Raw genomic sequence first — 23,603 nt, 5'->3', positions numbered from 1 at the left:
GTGGACCTGAGGAGGGTGGGGCCCCCATCTCCGAGGCTCCTGGGCCTGCATGTTCCACATCTGCAGGGAACCTCTCAGTCCGAGGGGGTGGTGGTTCCCTCCTGGGGCTGCAGCCCCCCGGTGGAGCTGCCTGGGAAAAAGGAGGTCCGGGCAGGAGCCTGAGTCTTGGGTTCGTCTCCCCAGGTGGGTGGTGACTGCAGGGCCGTGGAGAAGACTCGGCTGGCATGCCCGGTACAGAGCCCCACCTGCCGGGCCTTCTTCCAGGACCCCCGCTCCAGCCTGGGGAACTGCTTCGGGGTGGTGAGTGTGCAGCTGCAGAGGCCACTCAGCAGGTGGACCGCAGGACAAAGAAGGCCCTTGCCCTGATCTAGCCTATAGCCCTCCTCTGTGCTACTCCCCAGGGTGTGGTGGGCAAGGACACTGACTGTGGGTGCTGGATTTCAGGTGGACCCCACACCCTTCCTCAGCCTATGTGTCCAGGACACCTGTGGCACCCAGGAGCGCCAACCTGCCTGCAACCTGGCGGCCGCCTACATCCACCTGTGTGCCCGGGGCTTCGTGCCCCTGGACCCTCCTCCACAGTGCGGTAAGCAGTCTGACCCCTGCCTGGGGGTGGAAGGTTGACCTCTGCCTTCCATCCCAGAGGGAAAACCAATTCTTTTCTCTTAGCTTCCGCCAAGAGGGCAGGCACTCAGCTGTTGTACAGTGAGCTAAGAGTCAAAGCAAAGTTAGTTATGTGTAAAGGAGTACTTATTAAGAAAGAGAAAAAGAGGCCCACAACCTCCACCCTCCACCCCAAGTCCAGTGAGCCCTGTGACATCCAGCACAGGAGATGAGAGCTCGAGGAGGTCAGGCAGCTATGAAGTTAGCTGCTGAAAACTTAGAACCACAGACTTGCTGTTAGGGGATGTGAATGTACACGCCCTACAAGGTCTGGGAACCCCTGGGCACACCTGAAACCAATGTTGTGCATGATTCCCACAGCTAAAGTCCCACTACATAGACACAGAAGTTGGCGACTGCAACAGACAACAGCAGTGGACCCCTTGATAACGGAGCAATTATTCATGACACTCATAAAAGAACAGTTAGTAGTAGTAGCTACTGGGAGGAGGAGTGGGTGTGACTACAGCAGGGTGGAAAAAGGGAGATGTTTGTGGTGATGGAACAGTTCTGTATTTTGATGGTGGTAGTGGTTACATGAATCCACGCCTGTGACAAAATGTCACAGAACTATACACACACACATTCTACCAATGTCAATGTCTGGGTTTTGATATTGTAGTATAATTATGGAAGATTTAACCATTGGGGGAAATGGGATGAAATATATACAGGACACTCTGTACTATCTTTGAACTACCTGCAATTCTATAATTATTTTAAAATAAAAAGTCTTTAAAATTAATTAAATATAAAACATCAGAGTCACATAGTTTTATAGGCAAGTTGTAATAATTTACCATAACTGTTCCAGAGTATAAAAATGAAACCTTCCTCTTCCCACCTCATTTTAATGAAGTTAGTGTTATCTTATGGGAGACAAAAACCCAAGGACAATACAAGAGGAAAGTTAAGTTAGAAGCCCAACTGCAAACTTGAATGTAGATGTTACTAATATGTTTGTTAGTGAGTGAAATTCAAAAATATGTTGAGACATAAGCTAAGAAAACATCATAACCAATTGGAAGTAATCTCTGGAACCCAAGGATGGTATTTAAGAACAGTGTACTAAAGTAGGCAATTTAAACTAGTTAATTCAGAACAGTCCTTCTGGTGGGATATCTAATAATGTTTGTTAGACAGGATAGAGAAAATGGGGTATTGGAAATATCTGGATCAAAATCCAGGGGAAGACAGGAGAGTGACATCAACAAGGTGGCAGGCTAGGAACCTACAAATCCTCAGTCCTCCATGGAAATGCTGAATATAGAACAATATATGGACCAAAGTAGCTTTGTGAGAACCCTAGAAACCAGTTAAGCAGCAGCAACAACCAAGTGACTGCCTGATTGATTGAGAAAAAGTCTCACTCTAAACAGCAGGAAATTTCATGGCATTTGTGCTTGCCTTCCACAGTACAGTTTTGAAGAAGCCAGCCAGTTCCTGGCTCATCCTTTGGGAGGGAAGGAAAGGAGTGGAACTTGCTTGCAATGTTCTGACTTGTCTGGGACCTGCCAGAGGGACAGGTCTCTCTTGACTTAGTGATGATGAGAATGGTGGCATAGTTTGGATATCATGTGGGTGATTGCTGAAAGCAGGAGTGGGTGCTGCTGCCAGAGACAGCTGCAGGGAGTCTGCAGTCCTGCAGGTGACTGGGAGCAAGACTATGGACAGAGGAATACCATACTATATCTATCTAAACCCCTGAGAAGAAGCAGGGGTGAAAGCTAGGGAAATTAGGACATTTAAAAGCAGCTGTGTCTACTGGTGATTGATGTGGAGTTAAAGCACACACTCAGGCCCAGGGAAGATGCACCCGTAGAAGGTATTTGAGAGAACCCTGAGCTTTCATACCAGGTTGGTTAGTGAAGGCCTTCCCCTGCACAGGGACAGTCTGCAAAGCATGGGAGAGGTGGATGTCTTTTCAAATGCCCAGTTCCAACAAAAGATGACAAGACATACAAAGAAACAGTGAGATAGGGCCCATTCAGAGGAACACAGTAAATCTCCAGAAACTAACTCTCAAGAAACATAGGCCTCTTATTGACAGGCTTTAAAACAACTGTCTTAAATATGATCAATCAGATGAAGGAGAAGAAAGATGGCAGACAACTAAGTGAAATCAGGAAAACAATATATGAGAAAAATGAGAATATCAACAAAGAAGTAGAAATAACAGTAAACAAATTCTGGAGCTGAAAAATGCAATTTGTGCTGTCTTCAAGAGACTCACTTTAGATCTAAGGACACACATAGGTTGAAAGTGAAAGGATGGAAAAAAATATTCCATACAAATAGTAACCAAAAGAGAGCACACTTTCAATAATGGATAGAACAACCAAAGAGAAGATCAATAAGGAAATAGAGAATTTGAACAACAAACACTGTAGATCAACCAGACCTAGCAGATATATACAGAACACTCCACCCAACAACAGCAGGGTATCCATTTTTCTCAAGTGTACATTGAACATTCTCCAGGATAGACCATATATTAGGCCATAGAACAAGTATTAATAAACCTCTAAAAACTGAAATCATACAAACTATTTTCCAATTACAATGGAAAGAAACTAGAAATAGCAGATGGAAAACTGGAAAAATCACAAATTGTACAAAATTAAACAGCACACTCTTAAACACCCAATGGGTCAAAGAAGTCACAAAATAAATTAGAAAATATCTTGAGACAAATGAAAACAAAAACACAACACACCAAAACTATGGAATTTAGAGAAAGCAGTGCTACTAAGGAAATGTACAGCTGTAAATCCTCACATTAAAAAAGAGCTCAAATCAACACCCTAACTTTACTCCTTAAGGATCCTGGAGAAGAACAAATCAAACCCAAAGCTAGCAGAAGGAAGGAAATCATAAAGGTTAGTGCAGAGATAAATGAAGTAGAGAGTAGAAAAACAAGAGAGAAAGTCAACAAAACCAAAAGTTGGTTTTTTGAAAAGATCAACAGAATTGACAAATCTTTAGCTAGATTGACTAATAAGAAAAAAGAAGACTCAAGTAAGTAAAATCAGAAGTGAAATAGGGAACATTACAACTGATTTTTACAGAACCAAAAAGGATTATGGGAGAGTACTATGAACACTTGTGTGACAACAAATTGGACAATCTAGATGAAATGGATAAATTCCCAGAAACATATTACCTGCCAAAACTGAATCATGAAGAAACAAATCTGAAAAGACCTATAACTAGCAAGCAAATTGAATCGGTAATCAAAAACCTCCCAACAAAGGAAAGCCCAGGACCAGATGGCTTCACTAGTGAATTCTACCAAGCATTTAGAGAATTGAAACCAAGGCTCCTCAAACTCATACAAAAAACTGAAGAGGGAACATCTTCAAATCCATTTTATGAGGCCAGAATTATCTTGATACCAAAGCCAGACAAAGCCACTTCAAGAAAACTACAGAACAATATCCCTGATGCATATAGATGAAAAAATCAAAAAAAAAAATACAGTTGGCCCTCCATATCTATGATTTCCACATCCACAGATTCAATCAACCACGGATTGAAAATATTTGAAAAAAAATCCAGAAAGTTCCAAAAGCAAAACTTGAATTTGCTGCATTCTGGCAACTATTTACATAGCATTTATATTGTATTAGGTACTATAAGTAATCTAGAGATGATTTAAACTATACAGGAGAATGTACATAGGTCATATGCAAATATTATATCATTTTATATAAGGGACTTTAGCATCCACAGATTTTCGTATCTGTGGAACCAATCCCCGTGGATACTGAGGAACAGCTGTACTGGCAAACAGAATTCAAGAGCACATTAAAAGGATTATACACCATAACCAAGTGGGTTTATTCCTGAAATGCAAGGATGGTTCAACATAGGAAAATCAATGTAATACACCACATTAAAAGAATGAAGGAAAAAAAAAACATGACCATCTCAACTGATGTAGAGAAAGCATTTGACAAAATTCAACACCCTTTCATGATAAAAACACTCAACAAACTAAGAATAGAAGGAAACTACCTCAACATAATAAAGGCCATATTTGACAAGCCCATAGATAACACCATATTCCATGGTAAAAGACTGAAAGCTTTTCCTCTAAGATCAGGAACAAGACAAGGATGCCTACTTTTGCCACTTCAATTTAAAGTAGTATCAGAAGTCCTAGCCAGAACAATTAGGCAAGAAAAAGAAACAGAAAGCATCCAAATTGGAAAGAAAGAAGTAAAGTTATCTCTGTTCTCAAATGACACAATCATATATACCTAAAAAACCATGTATATGTAGAAAACCCTAAAGCTTAAAAAAATTTAAAAACCTATTAGAATTAGTAAACAAATTTGGCAAAGTTGCAGAATGTAAGTCAACACACAAAAATCAATTGTGTTGGGCTTCCCTGGTGGCGCAGTGGTTAAGAATCTGCCTGCCAATGCAGGGAACGTGGGTTCGAGCCCTGGTCTGGGAAGATCCCACATGCCGTGGAGCGACTAAGCCCATGCGCCACAACTACTGAGCCTGCGCATCTGGAGCCTGTGCTCCGCAACGGGAGAGGCCACGATGGTGAGAGGCCTGCGCACCGCGATGAACAGTGGCCCCCACTCGCCACAACTGGAGAAAGCCCTCACACAGAAACGAAGACCCAACACAGCCAAAAATAAATATAAAAAAAAAAAATCAATTGTGTTTCTATACACTAACAATGAGCATTCCAAAAAGGAAATTAAAATAGTTCCATGGGCTTCCCTGATGGCACAGTGGTTGAGAATCTGCCTGCCAATGCAGGGGACACGGGTTCGAGCCCTGGTCTGGGAAGATCCCACATGCCGCGGAGCAACTGGGCCTGTGAGCCACAACTACTGAGCCTGCGTGTCTGGAGCCTGTGCTCCGCAACAAGAGAGGCCGCGACAGTGAGAGGCCTGCGCACCACGATGAAGAGTGGCCCCCGCTCGCCACAACTAGAGAAAGCCCTCGCACAGAAACGAAGACCCAACACAGCCAAAAATAAAATAAAAATTAAAAAAATAATAATAATTCCATTTACAATAACATCAAAAAGAATAAAGTACTTAGGAATAAACTTAACCAAAGAGGTGAAAAACTTATACACTGAACACTACAAAGCACTGCTGAAAGAAATTAAAGAAGATACAAATAAATGGAAAGATATCCCATGTTCATGGATTGAAAGACTTAATATCATTAAGATATTAATACTACTCAGTGATCTACAGATTTAACGCAATCTCTGTCAAAATCCCAATGGCTTTTTTTGCAGAAATATAAAAACCTACCCTAAAATTCATACAGAATCTCAAGGGGGCCCCAAGTAGCCAAAGCAATCTTGAAAAAGAACAAAGTTAGTTAGAGGTCTCACACTTCCTGGTTTCAAAACTTTTAACATAAGCTACAGTAATCAAAACAGTGTGGTACTGGCATAAAGACAGACATATAGACCAAAGGAATAAAATAGCCCAGAAATAAACCCTTGCATATATGGTCAAATAATTTTTGACAAGGATGTCAAGACCATTCAATGGAGAAAGTACAATCTTTTCATCAAATGGTGCTGGGAAAATTGAATATCTACATGAAAAGAATGAAGTTGGACCCTTACCTTAACACCCTATAAAAACATTAGCTCAAAATGGATCAAATACATAAATATAAGAACTAAAACTATAAAACTCTTACAAAAAAACATAGGGGAAAAGCTTCATGGCATTGGATTTGGCATTGATTTCTTGGATATGACACCAAAGGCACAAGCAATAAAAGAATAAATAGACCAATTGGACTTCATCAAAATTAAAAACTTCTGTGCGTGAAATGACACAATCAACAGAGTATAAAGGCAACCTATGGAATGGGAGAAAATATTTGCAAATGAAGTAACTGACAAAGGATTAATCTCCAAAATATACAAACAGCTCATGCAGCTCAATATCAAAAAAAACCAAACAACCCAGTCAAAAAATGGGCAGAAGACCTAAATAGACATTTCTCCAAAGAAGACATACAGATGGCCAACAAACACATGAAAAGATGCTCAACATCACTAATTATTAGAGAAATGCTAATCAAAACTACAATGAGGGGGCTTCCCTGGTGGCACAGTAGCTGAGAATCTGCCTGCCAATGCAGGGGACACGGGTTCGAGCCCTGGTCTGGGAAGATCCCACATGCCGCGGAGCAACAAGGCCCGTGAGCCACAATTACTGAGCCTGTGCGTCTGGAGGCTGTGCTCCGCAACAAAAGAGGCCGTGACAGTGAGAGGCCCGCGCACCGCGATGAACAGTGGCCCCTGCTCGCCGCAACTAGAGAAAGCCCTCGCACAGAAACGAAGACCCAACAAAGCCATAAATAAATTAATTAATTAATTAATTAAAAAAAAAAAACTACAATGAGGTATCACCTCACACCAGTCAGAATGGCTACCATCAAAAAATCTACAGGGCTTCCCTGGTGGCACAGTGGTTGAGAATCTGCCTGCCAATGCAGGGGACACGGGTTCGAGCCCTGGTCTGGGAGGATCCCACATGCCGCGGAGCAACTAGGCCTGTGAGCCACAATTACTGAGCCTGCGCGTCTGGAGCCTGTGCTCCGCAACAAGAGAGGCCGCAATAATGAGAGGCCCGGCACCGTGATGAAGAGTGGCCCCCGCTTGCCGCAGCTAGAGAAAGCCCTCGCACAGAAACGAAGACCCAACACAGCCATAAATAAATAAATAAATAAACCCAAAAGTTAAAAAAAAAAATCTACAAAAAATAAATGCTGGAGAGAGGGTGTGGAGAAAAGGGAACCCTCCTACACTGTTGGTAGGAATGTAAATTGGTACAGCCACTATGGAGAACAGTATGGAGGTGCCTCAAAAAACTAAAAATAGAACTCCCATATGACCCAGCAATCCCACTACTGGGCATATACCCAGAGAAAACCATCATTCAAAAAGATGCATGCACCCCAGTGTTCACTGCAGCACTGTTTACAATAGCCAGGACATGGAAGCAACCTAAATGTCCCTCAACAGGAATGGATAAAGAAGATGTGGTACATATATACCATGGAATATTATTCAGCCATAAAAAGGAATGAAATTGGGTCATTTGTAGAAACATGGATGGACCTAAAGACTGTCATACAGAGTGAAGTAAGTCAGAAAGAGAAAAGCAAATATCATATATTAACGCATATATGTGGAATCTGAAAAAATTGGTACAGACAATCTTATTTACAAAGCAGAAACACAGGCACAGACGTAGAGAACAAATGTATGGATACCAAGGGGGAAGCGGGGGGATGAATTGGGAGATTGGGACTGACATATATACACTATTGATACTATGTATAAAATAGATAACTAATGAGAACCTACTGTATAGTACAGGGAACTCTACTCAGTGCTCTGTGGTGACCTAAATGAGAAGGAAATCCAAAAAAGAGGGGATATATGTATACATATAGCTGATTCACTTTGCTGTAAAGTATAAACAAACACAATATTGTAAAGCAACTATACTCTGATTAAAAAAAAAAAAAATTGGTCAAAGGACTTGAATAGACATTCCTCCAAAGAAGATATACAAATGACCAACAAGTATATGAGAAGATGCTCGATATCACCAATCATTAGGGAAATGTGAATCAAAACCACAATGATATATAAACTCACACCCATTAGGGTGGCTACTATCAAAAAATTAGAAAATAGTGTTAGCAAGGATGTGAAGAAATTGGAACCATCATGCACTGTTGGTGGCAATGTAAAATGGTGTAGCCAATATGGAAAACAGCATGGCAGTTCCTCAAAAATATTAAAAATAAAATTACCATATGATCCAGTCATTCCACTTCTGGGTATATACCCCAAAAGAATTGAAAGCAGGATCTCAAAGATATTTATACACCCATCATAGCATCATTATTCACAACAGCCAAAAGTTATAAGCAACCCAGGTGACCATCAGCAATTGAATAGATAAGCAAAATATGTATATACATACAATGGAATATCATTCAGCCTTAAAAAGGAAATTCTGACACAAGCTACAACATGAATGAACTTTGAGAACATTATGCTAAGTGAAATAAGCCAGTCACAAAAAGACCAATGCTGTATGATTCCCCTTCTATGAGGTACCTAAAGTTGTCAAATTCAGAGAGACAGAACACAGAATGATGGTTGCCATGGGCTGGTCTAAGAGGATAATAGGAGTTGTTTAATGGGGACAGAGTTTCAGTTTTGCAAGATGAAAAGCGTTCTGGAGAATGGATGGTGGTGATGGTTGCACAACAAAGTGAAAGTACTTAACACTACTGACCTGTGCACTTATTAAGATGGTCAATTTTTTTGTTATGTATATTTTGCCACAACTAAGAATTTTTTAATTAAAAAATTTTTACTGAGCACCTACTTCATATGCTAGGCATGGTGATACAACTCTAAACACTGAACTTATAACCGCTGTAATTATAAAAAACGAACACACTTAAGGAGACAAAATTCTAAGAGCAAGAACCAGCATAGTCAGACAATAGACACAAACCCACAGGAATTCAGAAATGGGTTTATCCAACACAGACCGTAAATTTTGGCAGGGATTACAAGCAGCTCATGCAGCTCAATATCAAAAAAACAAACAACTCAATCCAAAATTGGGAAGAAGACCTAAATAGACATTTCTCCAAAGAAGATACACAGATTGCCAACAAACACATAAAAGAATGCTCAACATCATTAATCATTAGAGAAATGCAAATCAAAACTACAATGAGATATCACCTCACACCAGTCAGAATGGCGATCATCAAAAAATCTACAAACAATAAATGCTGGAGAGAGTGTGGAGAAAAGGCAACCCTCTTGCACTGTTGGTGGGAATGTAAATTGATACAGCCACTATGGAGAACAGTATGGAGGTTACTTAAAACACTAAAAATAGAACTACCATATGACCCAGCAACCCACTACTGGGCATATACCCTGAGAAAACCGTAATTCAAAAAGAGACATGTACCACAGTGTTCACTGCAGCACTATTTACAATAGCCAAGAGATGGAAGCAACCTACGTGTCCATCGACAGATGAATGGATAAAGAAGATGTGGCACATATATACAATGGAATATTAAAGGAATATTTAATATTCCATTGTATATATGGAATATAAAATGAAACCAAAAGGAACCATAAAACGAAATGAAATTGAGTTATTTGTAGTGAGGTGGATGGACCTAGAGTCTGTCATACAGAGTGAAGTAAGTCAGAAAGAGAAAAACAAATACCGTATGCTAACACATATATATGGAATCTAAAAAAAAAAAAAAAAGGTCATGAAGAACCTAGGGGCAGGATGGGAATAAAGACGTAGACCTACTAGAGAATGGACTTGAGGACACGGGGAGGGGGAAGGGTAAGCTAGGACAAAGAGAGTGGCATGGACATATATACACTACCAAATGTAAAACAGATAGCTAGTGGGAAGCAGCCACATAGCACAGAGAGATCAGCTTGGTGCTTTGTGACCACCTAGAGGGGTGGGATAGGGAGGGTGGGAGGGAGGGAGATGCAAGAGGGAAGAGATATGGGGATATATGTATATGTATAGCTGATTCACTTTGTTATAAAGCAGAAACTAACACACCATTGTAAAGCAATTATACTCCAATAAAGATGTTAAAAAAAAATTTTGGCAGGGAACTAGGAATTTTTAAAAATATAATATCATATCTGGAAAGAACCAAAGATATTATCAACAGATGACAGAAAAGGCATTTAATAAGATTGTCTAATGCTCATATTTTCTTTTTTAAAAATTCTCTTAGCAAATGAGGGCTAGGAGGGACCTTACTTAACCTGGTAACTTGAGGTATTTGGTATCCAGCCTTTAACATCACAGTTGATGGAGAAACATCAGAAGCAGTCCCTTTAATGTCTGCAAGGAGATAGACACTCTTTCTCTCTGCTTCTATTACGTATTGTATTGATGACCCCATCACACTCAGTAAGACCAGAAAAAGAAATGAAGTACAGAGATTAAAACTCACCTGCTGGGACTTCCCTGGTGGCACAGTGGTTAAGTATCTGCCTGCCAATGCAGGGGACATGGGTTCGAGCCCTGGTCTGGGAAGATCTCACATGCCACGGAGCAACTAAGCCCGCGAGCCACAACTACTGAAGCCTGTGTGCCACAACTACTGAAGCCCGCGCACCTAGAGCCCGTGCTCCGCAACAAAGAGAAGCCACTGCAATGAGAACCCCTCTCACCGCAACAAAGAGTAGCCCCCGCTCGATGCAACTAGAGAAAGCCCGCGCATAGCAACGAAGACCTAACACAGCCAAAAATTAATAAATTAAAAAAAAAACAAAAAAAACCTCACCTGCTGATAGTGTGCCTTGCCCAGAGAGGTGCCAAGGGTCTTCCTGGGTCTGTGACTCCTAAGTTGAAGAGGTTCCTGCTTCAGTGTGAGCTGGATATCCAAGGGGTAAGGCTGGCTCCTTCTGAAAGTGCAGAGAAGTCATTCAGATGTCACCAAATGTTCTGGAAACATCTGAATGTCCCTGCTGCTTTCATGACCTGGATACCCTCTCTTCATCAGGACTCAGCCCCTGAACTCCCCTCTACCCCCAACTTTGGGTGCACCCTCCATGCTCCCAAAGCATCACGTGCTGGGGTTCAGCCCTCTCCCAGGCCAGGAACTCCTGGGGTGGGGGTGAGGGCACGTCTCACAAGTGCAGGGAACCATCTAACCATACCCACTGCTCTTCCAAAGGGGGAGATGTCCTTTTAATGAGGGCCACTCGAGGCCTGACCCTGCTGGGCGTACAGCATGCCAGGGGCTATAACAGGGGCCCTCAGCTTGCTTCCAGGAAACAGAGGGAGCTCCCTGTCCTCTGGGACTACAGCAAAGCCTTACTCCTCTTCTCTTCTTTTTTCGTTGCAGTTTGAGATTTTGCCTGAGCCAGCACCAGGCTGCCAAAGATTTCAGACTCCCTCTCCTTCTACCACAATCCCATCTCATCAGCAAGGTCAATATTCCTGTCTGGGGCGGAACAAGCAGAATGAAATGCCAAGAAGCTCAGAGAAGACCAGGAAGGATACAGATCCAGGAAAGAAGGGCTGTTAGGCATTGATTTCAGAGTGCTTCTGGGGGCAGTAGAGCCCACACTGGTCTGGATAAGGCTCCACCTCCCTCAACACCTGCCCTGTAATTCCAGGAGGCAGCCTGGCCCGCTGGGCCCAGCTCTGGAGAGCGGACGCCACTCCAGCAACTGTTCTGCCTGAGATATTTAGTCACTCGCCGGCTGCTGTTTCGGAAGCCTCTGCTGTATGAGCCAGGCTGCCCCGGGTCTCCTAGCTTGGGATTGGCTTCCCCTGGCCTCTTCAGGGTCTCCCCTGAGGCATGAGGTTCCTTGAGGGGAAACTGATGGTCCCAAATCCCTTAACCACAAGCCTGGTTGGGTGCTTCCCTCTTTGGGGTAGAGCCTGACTCTAAGACTGAATGCTCCAGGGGGCCGGTTTCCACAGGCGTGTGCTCTGTGCACTCAGACCCCAAGAGTACAGCCCCAAAAGTCATTCACTTTCTTTGGGGGGAGGCTTTTCCCTTGAGTTTTCAACTGAAAAAATAAAGCAGGCGGATTCCAAGAACGTGTCCATTAGATTGCTGGGGTCAGCCATGCACTGGAGAGATTGGGGGTGGGGGGGTGTTGGGTGGCTGTGAAACCTGCCCACCAGTAGGGGGCCCCCAGGGCCCTCTCTACACCAAGTCCAGAGTCCAGGGCAAAGGGTGAAGCGTCAGCCATGAGGCACGGGGCCACCAGAGGGCCAGACGCCAGACTGTCCCTGGCCTCCCCACACGTAAATGCCTGGCACACAGCAGATGCTCAGTGAAGTTTAGAAGAAGGAGCTCTAGAGAGTTTTAGAGTTTTTAGGAGTGAATGGGAATCGGGGAGCCGGTCCTGCTCATTCCCACACTCTGGAGGGAAGGGGGAGGGGAGGGCTGTCGTGATTGATTGAGCAGGTGCCATGTTGCCATGGTTACAACCAGCCGATCCCAGAGTGCAGGCACTGCTCTTTGAAAGACGTTTGCTCTTCTCTCAGACTTTATAACCCAATGAGGAGTGGGCGATCCCCATGTAATAGAAGCAGCAGGCTCAGAGAGCCCAGGGGATGTACCCAAGGTCACACAACTAGCAGAGGGCCAGGCTGGCGCTGATCCCCAAAGCTGCCCAACAACAACCATCTGCCTTCTACTTTCTCAACAGCATTGTGCCATCTATAGGCACACCTTGTTTTATTGCACTTTGCAGATGTTGCGTTTTTGTTTTTGTTTTTACAAATTGAACGTTTGTGGCAACCCTGCGTTGAGGAAATCTATCAGTGCCATTTTTCACAGAGCATTGCTCACTTCGTGTCTGTGTCACATTTTGGTAATTCTCACACTATTTCAGACGTTTTCATTATTATAATATGTGGTATGGTTTAATTAAGGTATGTACATTGTTTTTTTTAGAAGCAATGCTATTGCACACTTAATAGACTACAGTATAGTATAAACATAACTTAGACGCAGTGGGAAACCAAAAAATTCACGTGACTTGCTTTATTGCAGCGGTCTGGAACTGAACCCCATATCTCTGAGGTGTGCCTGTAGTCTGCCATTTACTTTAAGAAAGAGTCAAATTAACTTTAGCCTTGTCCCAAGCCATAATGTGTAGTGCTTGTTCATTCTTTCCTAATATGCATCAAAACAGCCCATAAGCCGTGTGACACCCGAGCAGAAATGCACCCACAACTGTCTGAAGTGCTGTGCTAGGCCTTGTTGCTGGGAACTTGGCTCTGGAGGAGGGAAGGAGACAATGGAAGAGAAAACTTTGGAATGCAGGGGCCTGAGCAGGCCGGAGATAGATGCGCCTACAGTTTGCAACCACCTGTAGGTTTCTAAATCTGTGCAACGGCTCAGCGATTTCTGGCCCAGAAAGGAAACTGCAGACTTCCCAGCCTGCCTCCCGGCTCTGTCCCTCACATGCTTACCAGGAACCCAGCAGTGGGCTGGGCACGGTGGGGGCCCCAGGAGGGAGAGCAGTTCTCCCTTCTCCAGGCTGACTTAAGATCAACACTTGGCAATTTGGGGTGTGTGGGTGGGTGTGCATGCACATGTACGGCATTTAAAGAAAAACAGAGGGGGAAGGATTCCATTAAAAATACCTATAGCAAACAAAGAGCAGGTACAGATAAATTTCTTTGAAATTGACTCGCCATGAGATAACTTGGTAAAGGGTGGGAGAAGGCAATTCAAAAGTAGAAAAACACAACTGAGGGGTAAACATTAGGCAGAAAATTTAATTTTACTGGTAATCAAATGTGAATGAAAATAGTGATTATAACTTAATCTATTGCAAAATAGATATATAAATAATGATACCCAGAACTGGTGAGGCTGTCAGCAAAACCCATCCCCTCAAATTCTGTAAAGGGCAGTTTCAATTAGTACAACCTCAGTAGCATGTTTTGAAAGTCTTAAGACCATTTGTTCCTTTGACCTAATAAGCCCACTCCTGGGCCTTTATCCAAAACGAGGGAGGGAAGGAAGACATAAATGATTCCAAAAGATTTCAAAATAATTTCATTACTCAAAATAATGGAAAATTAAAAACAGCCAACAGGGAAATGATTTTTTAAAGTTGTATTAGTTGCAAACATTATCCTGAACTCATCTGTCAAAAAGTTCAGCATGAGGCAATGTATTAACATGAAAAAAGATTAGCCTCCAAGTAAAGCAGAAGACAAGACAGCATAAAAATCTGTACTAATAGTGACTGCATATGGACAAAAGCTGGTAGGGAATAGAGGAAAATGAAAACAGTTCATATAAGAAGGGCAGGACACTGTAGCTGATTATTTTTCTTTTAAAATTTCCTTTATAATTATTATGATGCTTCTTGTCCCAGAGAGTTTTTAAAAATTAAAAAGTAAGGAGGGGGCTTCCCTGGTGGCTCAGTGGTTAAGAATCTGCCTGCCAATGCAGGGGACATGGGTTCAAGCCCTGGTCTGGGAAGATCCCACATGCCACGGAGCAACTAAACCAGTGTGCCACAACTACTGAGCCTGCGCTCTACAGCCCGCAAGCCACAACTACCGAAGCCCGCGTGACTACAGCCCGTGCTCCGCAACAAGAGAAGCCACCGCAATGAGAAGCCCGCGCACCGCAATGAAGAGTAGCCTCTGCTCACCGCAACTAGAGAAAGCACGCGTGCAAGGAAGACCCAATGCAGCCAAAAATGAATGGATAAAATAAATAAATTAAAAAAAAAAAAAGGAGGGAAGGAGGGAAGAAGGAAGAAAGCAACCCAAGTGTCCATCAATGAATGAATGGATTAAAAAAGTGGTCTCTCCCCTGAAGAGTCAGGAAACAAGAGGGTCCCCAAGAAAAAGAGGAAATTCTCTTCCAAGGAGGAGCCTCTCAGCAGTGGACCTGAAGAGGCTGCTGCCAGCAAGAGTAGCAGCTCCAAGAAAAAGAAAAAGCTCCAAAAGCTATCCCAGGAAAATTAGAATGAACGTTTCCCTAGTAGGGCATAACTTAACAGAGATATTTCCCAACCCATCCCCTATAGCCCAATAAAAATAAAAACAAAACAAACAAACAACAAAAAAAAGTGGTCTCTCCCATAACATTATGAGATTAGAAATCAACTACAAGAAAAAAAGCTGTAAAAAACACAAACACGTGGAGGCTAAACAGTATGCTACTAAACAACCAACGAATCACTGAAAAAATCAAAAGGGAAACCAAAAAATACTTAGAGACAAATGAAAATGAAAACACAATGATCCAAAACCTATGGGACATAGGAAAATCAGTTCTAAGAGGGAAGTTTATAGCACTACAATCTTACCATAGGAAACAAGAAAAATCCCAAACAAACAACCTAAACTTAAACCCAAAGCAACTAGAGAAAGAACAAACAAAACCCAAAAGTTAGCAGAACAAAAGAAATCATAAAGTTCAGAGTAGAAATAAAGGAAATAGAGACAAAGAAAGCAATAGAAAAGATCAATGAAACTAAAAGCTGGTTCTTTGAAAAGATAAACAAAATTGATAAACCTTTAGCCAGGCTCATCAAGAACAAAGGAAGAGGGCTCAAATCAATAAAATTGGAAATGAAAAAGAAGTTAACAATGGACATCACAGAAATACAAAGGATCATGAGCAACTATATGCCAATAAAATGGACAATGTAGAAGAAATGGACAAATTCTTAGAAAGGTACAATCTCCCAAAACTGAACCATGAAGAAATAGAAAATATGAACAGACCAATCAGAAGCACTGAAATTGAAACTGTAATTTAAAAACTCCCAATGAGGGCTTCCCTGGTGGCTCAGTGGTTGAGAATCTGCCTGCTAATGCAGGGGACACGGGTTCGAGCCCTGGTCTGGGAAGATCCCACATGCCACGGAGCAGCTGGGCCCGTGAGCCACAACTACTGAGCCTGCGCATCTGGAGCCTGTGCCCCGCAACGGGAGGGGCCGCGATAGTGAAAGGCCCGCGCACCGCGATGAAGAGCGGTCCCCGCACCGCGATGAAGAGTGGCCCCCGCTTGCCGCAACTAGAGAAAGCCCTCGCATGAACTGAAGACCCAACACAGCCAAAAATAAATAAATAAATAAAGTAGCTATAAAATTAAAAAAAAAAAAAAAAAAAAAACTCCCAATGAACAAAAGTCCAGGACCAGATAGCTTCACAGGTGAATTCTATCAAACATTTAGAGAAGAGTTAACACCTATCCTTCTGAAACTATTTCAAAAAATTGCAGAGGAAGGAACACTCCCAAACTCATTCTGCGAAGCCACCCTGATACCAAAACCAGACAAGGATACCACCACAAAAAAAGAAATTACAGGCCAATATCACTGATGAACATAGTCGCAAAAATTCTCAGCAAAATACTAGGAAATCAAATCCAACAATACATTGAAAGGATCATACACCATAATCAAGTGGGATTTATCCCAGGGATACAAGGATTTTTCAATATCTGCAAGTCAGTCAGTGTGATACACCACTTAACAAACTGAAAAGTAAAAACCATATAATCATCTCAATAGATGCAGAAAAAGCTTTTGACAACATTCAATACTCATTTATGATAAAAACTCTCCAGAAAGTGGGCATAGAGGGAACATACTTCAACATAATAAAGGCCATATATGACAAACCCACAGCTAACATCATATTCAACAGTGAAAAGCTGAAAGCATTTCCTCTAAGATCAGGAACAAGACAAGGACGTCCACGCTCACCACTTTTATTCAACATAGTTTTGGAAGTCCTAGCCATAGCAATCAGAAAAGAAAAAGAAATAAAAGGAATCTGAATTGGAAAAGAAGTAAAACTGTCACTGTTTGCAAAGGACATGATACTATACATAGAAAATGCTAAAGAAGCTACCAGAAAACTACTAGAGCTCATCAGTGAATTCGGTAAAGTTGCAGGATACAAAATTAATACATAGATATCTGTTGCATTTCTATACACTAACAACAAAAGATCAGAAAGAGAAATTAAGGAAACAATCCCATTTACCATTGTGTCAAAAAAAAACCACCTAGGAATAAACCTACCTAAGGAGGCAAAAGACCAGTACTCAGAAAACTATAAGACACTGATGAAAGAAATCGAAGATGACACAAACAGATGGAAAGATACACCGTGTTCTTGGATTGGAAGAATCAATATTGTGAAAATGACTATACTATCCAAGGTAATCTACAGATTTGATGCAATCCCTATCAAATTACCAATGGCATTTTTTTTTTCAGATCTAGAACCATAAATCTTAAAAATTTGTATGGAAACACAAAAGACCTGGAATAGCCAAGGCAATCTTGAGAAATTAAAATGGAACTAGAGGAATCAGGCTCCCTGGCTTCAGACTATACTACAAAGCTACAGTAATCAAAACAGTATGGTACTGGTACAAAAACAGAAATATAGATCAATGGAACAGGATAGAAAGCCCAGAAACAAACCCACGCACCTATGGTCAATTAATCTATGACAAAGGAGGCAAGAATATACAATGGAGAAAAGACAGTCTCTTCAATAAGTGGTGCTGGGGAAACTGGACAGCTACATGTAAAAGAATGAAATTAGAACACTCCCTAACACCATACACAAAAATAAACTCAAAATGGATTAAAGACCTAGATGTAAGACCGGATACTATAAAACTCTTAGAGGAAAACATAGGCAGAACACTCTTTGACACAAATCATAGCAATATCTTTTGGGATCCACCTCCTAGAGTAATGAAAATAAAAGCAAAAATAAACAAAAGGGACCTAATTAAACTTAAAAGCTTTTGCATAGCAAAGGAAACCATAAACAAAACAAAAAGACAACCCACAGAATGGGAGAAAATATTTGCCGACGAAGCAACCAGCAAGGGATTAATTTCCAAAATATACAAACATCTCGTGCAGCTCAATATAAAAAAAACCAAACAACCCAATCAAAAAATGGGCAGAAGATCCAAATAGACATTTCTCCAAAGAGACATACAGATGGCCTAAAAGCACATGAAAAGATGCTCAACAATGCTAATTATTAGAGAAATGCAAATCAAAACTACAATGAAGTACCACCTCACACTGGTCAGAATGGCCATCATCAAAAAGTCTACCAACAATAAATGCTGGAGAGGGTGTGGAGAAAAGGGGACCCTCCTACACTGTTGGTAGGAATGTAAATTGGTACAGCCATTATGGAGAACAGTATGGAGGTGCCTCAAAAAACTAAAAATAGAGTTGCCATATGATCCAGCAATCCTACTCCTGGGCATATATCTGGAGAAAATCAAGATACATGCACCCCAGTGTTCATTGCAGCACTATTTACAATAGCCAAGACATGGAAGCAACCTGATAAAGAAGATGTGGTATACACACACACACACACACACGCACACACACACACACACAATGGATTATTGAGTCATAAAAAGAACAAAATAATGCCATTTGCAGCAACATGGATGGACCTAGAGATTATCACACTAAGTGAAGTAAGTCAGGCAGAGAAAGACAAATATCATATGATAACACTTATATGCAGAATCTAAAAAATGATACAAATGAACTTATTTATAAAACAGAAACAGACTCACAGACTTAGGAAACAAAAAAACAGGGCTTACCTGGTGGCACAGTGGTTGAGAATCTGCCTACTAATGCAGGGGACACGTGAGTTCCAGTGAGTTCCTGCTGCCCCAGGGGGTCTGGGATGTGATGCGTGTCTTAGTGTATTTCTCCTTGGAAGCATGTGTGCATTTCCTGAATGTAAAAGTTTTCACAAATTAATAAATGAACAGAAAAATGCTGACCTTAAGTCAATCCAAAAGTTGTTTTATTGGGGGTGGGGGGGTGTGGAGCTAATCAAGACGAGAAGGGGACAATCAAGGCTGACTCTCTATGCAAAAAAATTTGAAAACTTAGAGGAAGTGGATACTTTCTAGGGGGAAAAAAAAGTACCCACAAGTACCAAAACAGAAAGTATCTAACTAGACCAGAAGAAACTACCACCATCTCCCAAGCCCCCGTGGTGGTGGTAGTGAGGAAGAGAGCCTGATCTCAGGCAGGGATAGTCTCCCAGGTGAAGTCAGCCAGTTTAAATGCTAACTCCAATGCTATTTAAATTGCTCCAGGGCCTAGAAGAAGAAGAAACACTTCCAAATTCTTGATCAGGAACCTGTAGAACATTGATGCCAAAAGCCAACAACTATAGCACAACAAAGGAAAGCCACAGGCCAATTTCATTTATGTAAAAATCAGTGCAAAAGTCCAAAATAAAAGATTAGCAAATAAAATCCACAGGAACATCAAAAGGGAAAAATCACCAGAACCAAGTGAGACTTGTACAGTATGACAAGGACAGTTTGATATTAGGTCATCTTTTAATTCACTTTATATTAATATATTAGAGAAGAAAAATCATGATTGTAAAAGATGTTAAATGGCATTTGACAATATTTACCCATTTATTAGAAAATCCTTCACAGAATCAGAAAAGGGATACTTCATTAACGTGATAAAATTACACACACAAACAAACGCACACACATCAAGCCAAAAATCAGCATCATCTGTGATGGCTGGAAGCAACAAGTTTCCATGAGACTCTGGAACTAAGGAATGCCCTGCACCACTACTTTGTTTGGAAGTTTCTAACTGATGAAAGTAGGCAAGAGAAAAAATAAGCAATTTAAGGAGAAAGAAAGAGGTGAAATAATTATGTTTACTCTGGAAAATCCAAGAGAAGCAACCAAAAATATGGCAGGCAGTGAGAGATTTCTCTAAGGGGTCAGATAGAGAAGTAACCTACCAAAACAACTAGCTTTCCTATGTACAAACAGCAAGCAGCTGGAAAAGTTAACAGAAGAATATATCCCACTTACAACAGCACCCCTCCCCATAAACCTCCCAGAAATAAATGCACAAAGATGTGTACAATCTATGTGAAGAAATCTATTAAAAGCTGCGAGGGATGTAAAATGCTACAAATGCAAAGAAAGCTGTACTGCATATGTTCTATGTTCATATGATCTAGAAAGGTTCAACACTACAAAGATGTAACTATCAATACCAAGCGTTAGGGAGTGTGTGGGACTGGAGGTCTCACGCATGCTTGTGGGAATGTAAGATGGTGTGGCCACCCTGGGAAACTAGCAATTTCTTAAAAATTAAACATAAATTTACCATATGGCTCAACGATTCCACTCCTAGGTATCTACTCAAGAGAAATGAAAACGTACACTCACACAAAGACTTGTGCACAAACACCCATCAGCTGTTAAATGAATAAACAAATTGCAGTATGTTCATACTACAGGATGCCACTCAGCAATAAAAAGGAACAGAGATGAATCTTAAAAACATGGTGCTAAGTGAAAGATAGATGCAAAAGACCACATATTGTATGATTCCATTTATATGAAATGTCCAGAAAAGGAAATTAGACAGAAAGAGAAAACAGGTTGTTGTTGCCTGAGGATGTGGGTAGAGTAAGTGGCTGCAAATGGGCCCAGGGAATCTTCTTGGGTGATGGAAATGTTCTAAAATATGTAAAGATGGCAGCACAACTCTAAATTCACTAAACATCATTGAAATGTATACTTAAAATGAGTGATTTTTGTAGTATAAAAATAAAGCCATTATAAAAGTAACTTCTCAAAAAAAAAGAATTGAGGAAAAAAATTAACTTCATAAATTTAACATACAAATAACATGATCTCAATAAAAATACCCCACAGGGATATACGTGCATGTGTGTGTATACGTTCATGCATATTTTTTAAACTAGACAAGCTGATTCTAAAGTTTATGAAATTTTTGGGCTTCCCTGGTGGCACAGTGGTTGAGAATCCACCTGCCAATGCAGGGGACATGGGTACGAGCCCTGGTCTGGGAAGATCCCACATGCTGCGGAGCAACTAAGCCCGTGTGCCACAGCTACTGAGCCTGTGCTCTAGAGCCCATGAGCCACAACTACTGAGCCTTCATGCTGCAACTACTGAAGCCCGTGCGCCTAGAGCCTGTGCTCCGCAACAAGAGAAGTCACAGCAATGAGAAGCCCACGCACCACCACAAAGAGTAGCCCCCACTCTCCACAGCTAGAGAAAGCCCGTGCGCAGCAACGAAGACCCAACACAGCCAAAAATAAATAAATTTATAAAAAAATTAAGTTTATGAAATTTTAAACAACCAGAAAATTTCTGAAAAGAAGAATAATGAAGTAAAACTAACCCTAATAGATACTAAATCAGATTATACTACAGTAATTAAAACAATTTCATACCAACAAATATCTATGCATGTATATGTATACATATGTATAACAAACCAGTGGCACAGAAGAAAAAGTCAAATACACATAATACATTCAAAAATTTAGTATATAAATAAGACTTTATTTCAAATCAGTGGAGAGGGGGCACTCTCTAGTTATTGGTATTAGAACAACTGGGTAGCGTCTGGGATAAAAATTGTTAGGTCCCTCTACCTTATTCCTTCCACCAAAATAAATTCTGAATGAGTAGATGATTTAAACATAAAAAATTAAACAGTAAAAGTACTAGAAGAAACTTTTTAAACCATCTCTTGTTAGGGAAGTCCTTTCTAACCATGACTCAAAACCCAGAAATCATATATATATATATATATATATATATATATATATATATACACATACATACACATATATATACATATATATATATATATATATATATATAATATAATATAATAAAAAGTTGTAAAAGTCTTCATGGCCAGCCCCAAAGGATTATCCCTCCCTCATCATAAACAACTCTAAAAGTAAACAGTATATATATACCAATTGTTTGCAGGAATTGGGCAGTGCAGCACAGAGCTGCAATCCTTGAGAGAAAGGAAGTACTTGAGATAAAATCTCACCATGGCTTTCTTTGGAAAGGAGCACTTTACAAACTGCTGAGTGAGGATGTATAGTTCAAATAGAAAGCAGCAGTCTTGTTAACTGGAGGAAATGGAGATCAGAGTTCAAGGATGCTAGGGTATTTGGGACTTGCAGGACAAGGCACAGAGGGGGAAGGAGCCACACAGAAGGAGGCACAGAAATCTGCACAGAGGATCCTCAGATCCTTGGCCAAATTCTAAACTGTGCTTGTATACAATGAGACTCTATGAGGTGTAGTGGAAAACCCATTCTAACAAAGTTGAAAACCAAGCCTTGATATGTTCAAAGGTGATCAGTCACTAATTTAACTCTCTGCAAGAACAAAACTCAACATTCTTTAGAGGAAGATAATATATCTGGAATTTTTACATGTTATCCACAATGCTCAGCATACAATCCAAATTACTAGCTATGTGAAACAGTAACACACTGTTAATAAAAGCAGATCCATGAATGACCCAGATGTTGGAATTAGCAGACAAGGACTTTAAAATATGTTAAAGAATTTAGAGGTAAAACAAGACAATGGATGAAGAGATGGAAAATTAAAAGAAAAATGGAAACTCTAGAAAAGAACCAAATAGAAGTTTTAGAATTGAAAGATACAATACTGGAAATGAAAAATCCACTGAATGGATTTAACAGCAGACTGGACACAGCCCAAGAAAGAATCAGTGACTATGAAGACAGGTCAATAGTAATTATCCAAACTGAAGCACAGAAATAAACAAGAATTAAAAATAAAAATCACAAGAGGAAAAAGAGATAAAGAAAGGAAGAAATAAAGAATAGATTCTGAGAAATGCAATTGGAGTCCTAAAAGGAGAAGAGAGAGAGAATAGGGCAGAAGAATACCTTAAGAGATAATAGACAGTAATTTATCAAAGTTGATTAAAGATATCAAACCACAGATCCAAGAAGTTCAGTAAACCCCAAACAGGATTAATACAAAGAAGACCACACCAAGGCACATCATAATGAAACTAATGGAAACCAAAGAAAAAAAGAAAATCTTAGAAGCATCTAGAGGATGAATACATTACATTCATGGGAATAACAACAATAGTGACAGCTGAATTCATTAGAAACAGTGAAAGCCAGAAGAAGATGGAATGACACTGTCAACCTGGTATTCTATATCCAATGACAACATCTGTCAAAAATGAAGGCAGAAGAAAAATTTCAGGCAAAGATGAGAGAATTGTCACCACCACATCCTCAGTGAAAGAGATATTAAAAGAAGTTGTTCACACCTAAGAGAAATGATCCTAGGTGGAAGCCCAAATCTGCAGAACAGGATGAGAAACAATCCAAAGAACTGATTTTTACAAAGTGTTTTACTCCTGCTAATCTGAATTGGGAAGGAAAGGATAAGAAATTTTACCCTCCTCTCTTGACTGGGCACTACAGAGAGATCTGGGAGAGCTGACTTTGGTAAGAATTTTTATCCTC

General features: G+C 40.8%; 1 protein-coding gene and 1 long non-coding RNA gene across 3 annotated transcripts in view; one reads left to right on the top strand and one right to left on the bottom strand.

The window, feature by feature from the left end:
- Positions 1-12,287, top strand: part of LOC132348415 (uncharacterized) — a 175,803-nt gene extending 163,516 nt beyond the window's left edge. For both annotated transcript variants that reach the window (XM_059895845.1, XM_059895843.1), the window contains exons 71-73: positions 184-300; positions 445-586; positions 11,602-12,287. In XM_059895845.1, coding sequence (XP_059751828.1) covers positions 184-300; positions 445-586; positions 11,602-11,606 — 264 coding nt within the window. In that variant the 3' untranslated portion in view covers positions 11,607-12,287. The remainder of the gene's footprint in view (positions 1-183; positions 301-444; positions 587-11,601) is intronic.
- Positions 1-23,603, bottom strand: part of LOC132348417 (uncharacterized) — a 39,908-nt gene that overhangs the window by 8,008 nt on the left and 8,297 nt on the right. The window contains exons 2-3 of the long non-coding RNA XR_009497465.1: positions 18,856-18,991; positions 11,038-11,158 (exon numbers count right to left, since the gene is read on the bottom strand). This is a non-coding gene — a long non-coding RNA (uncharacterized LOC132348417). The remainder of the gene's footprint in view (positions 1-11,037; positions 11,159-18,855; positions 18,992-23,603) is intronic.

Source organism: Balaenoptera ricei, chromosome 15, assembly GCF_028023285.1.
Source record: "Balaenoptera ricei isolate mBalRic1 chromosome 15, mBalRic1.hap2, whole genome shotgun sequence".
Lineage (NCBI taxonomy): Eukaryota > Metazoa > Chordata > Mammalia > Artiodactyla > Balaenopteridae > Balaenoptera > Balaenoptera ricei.
Note: the sequence above shows the minus strand (reverse complement) of the source record. Positions and strands in the feature narration are given on the sequence as shown.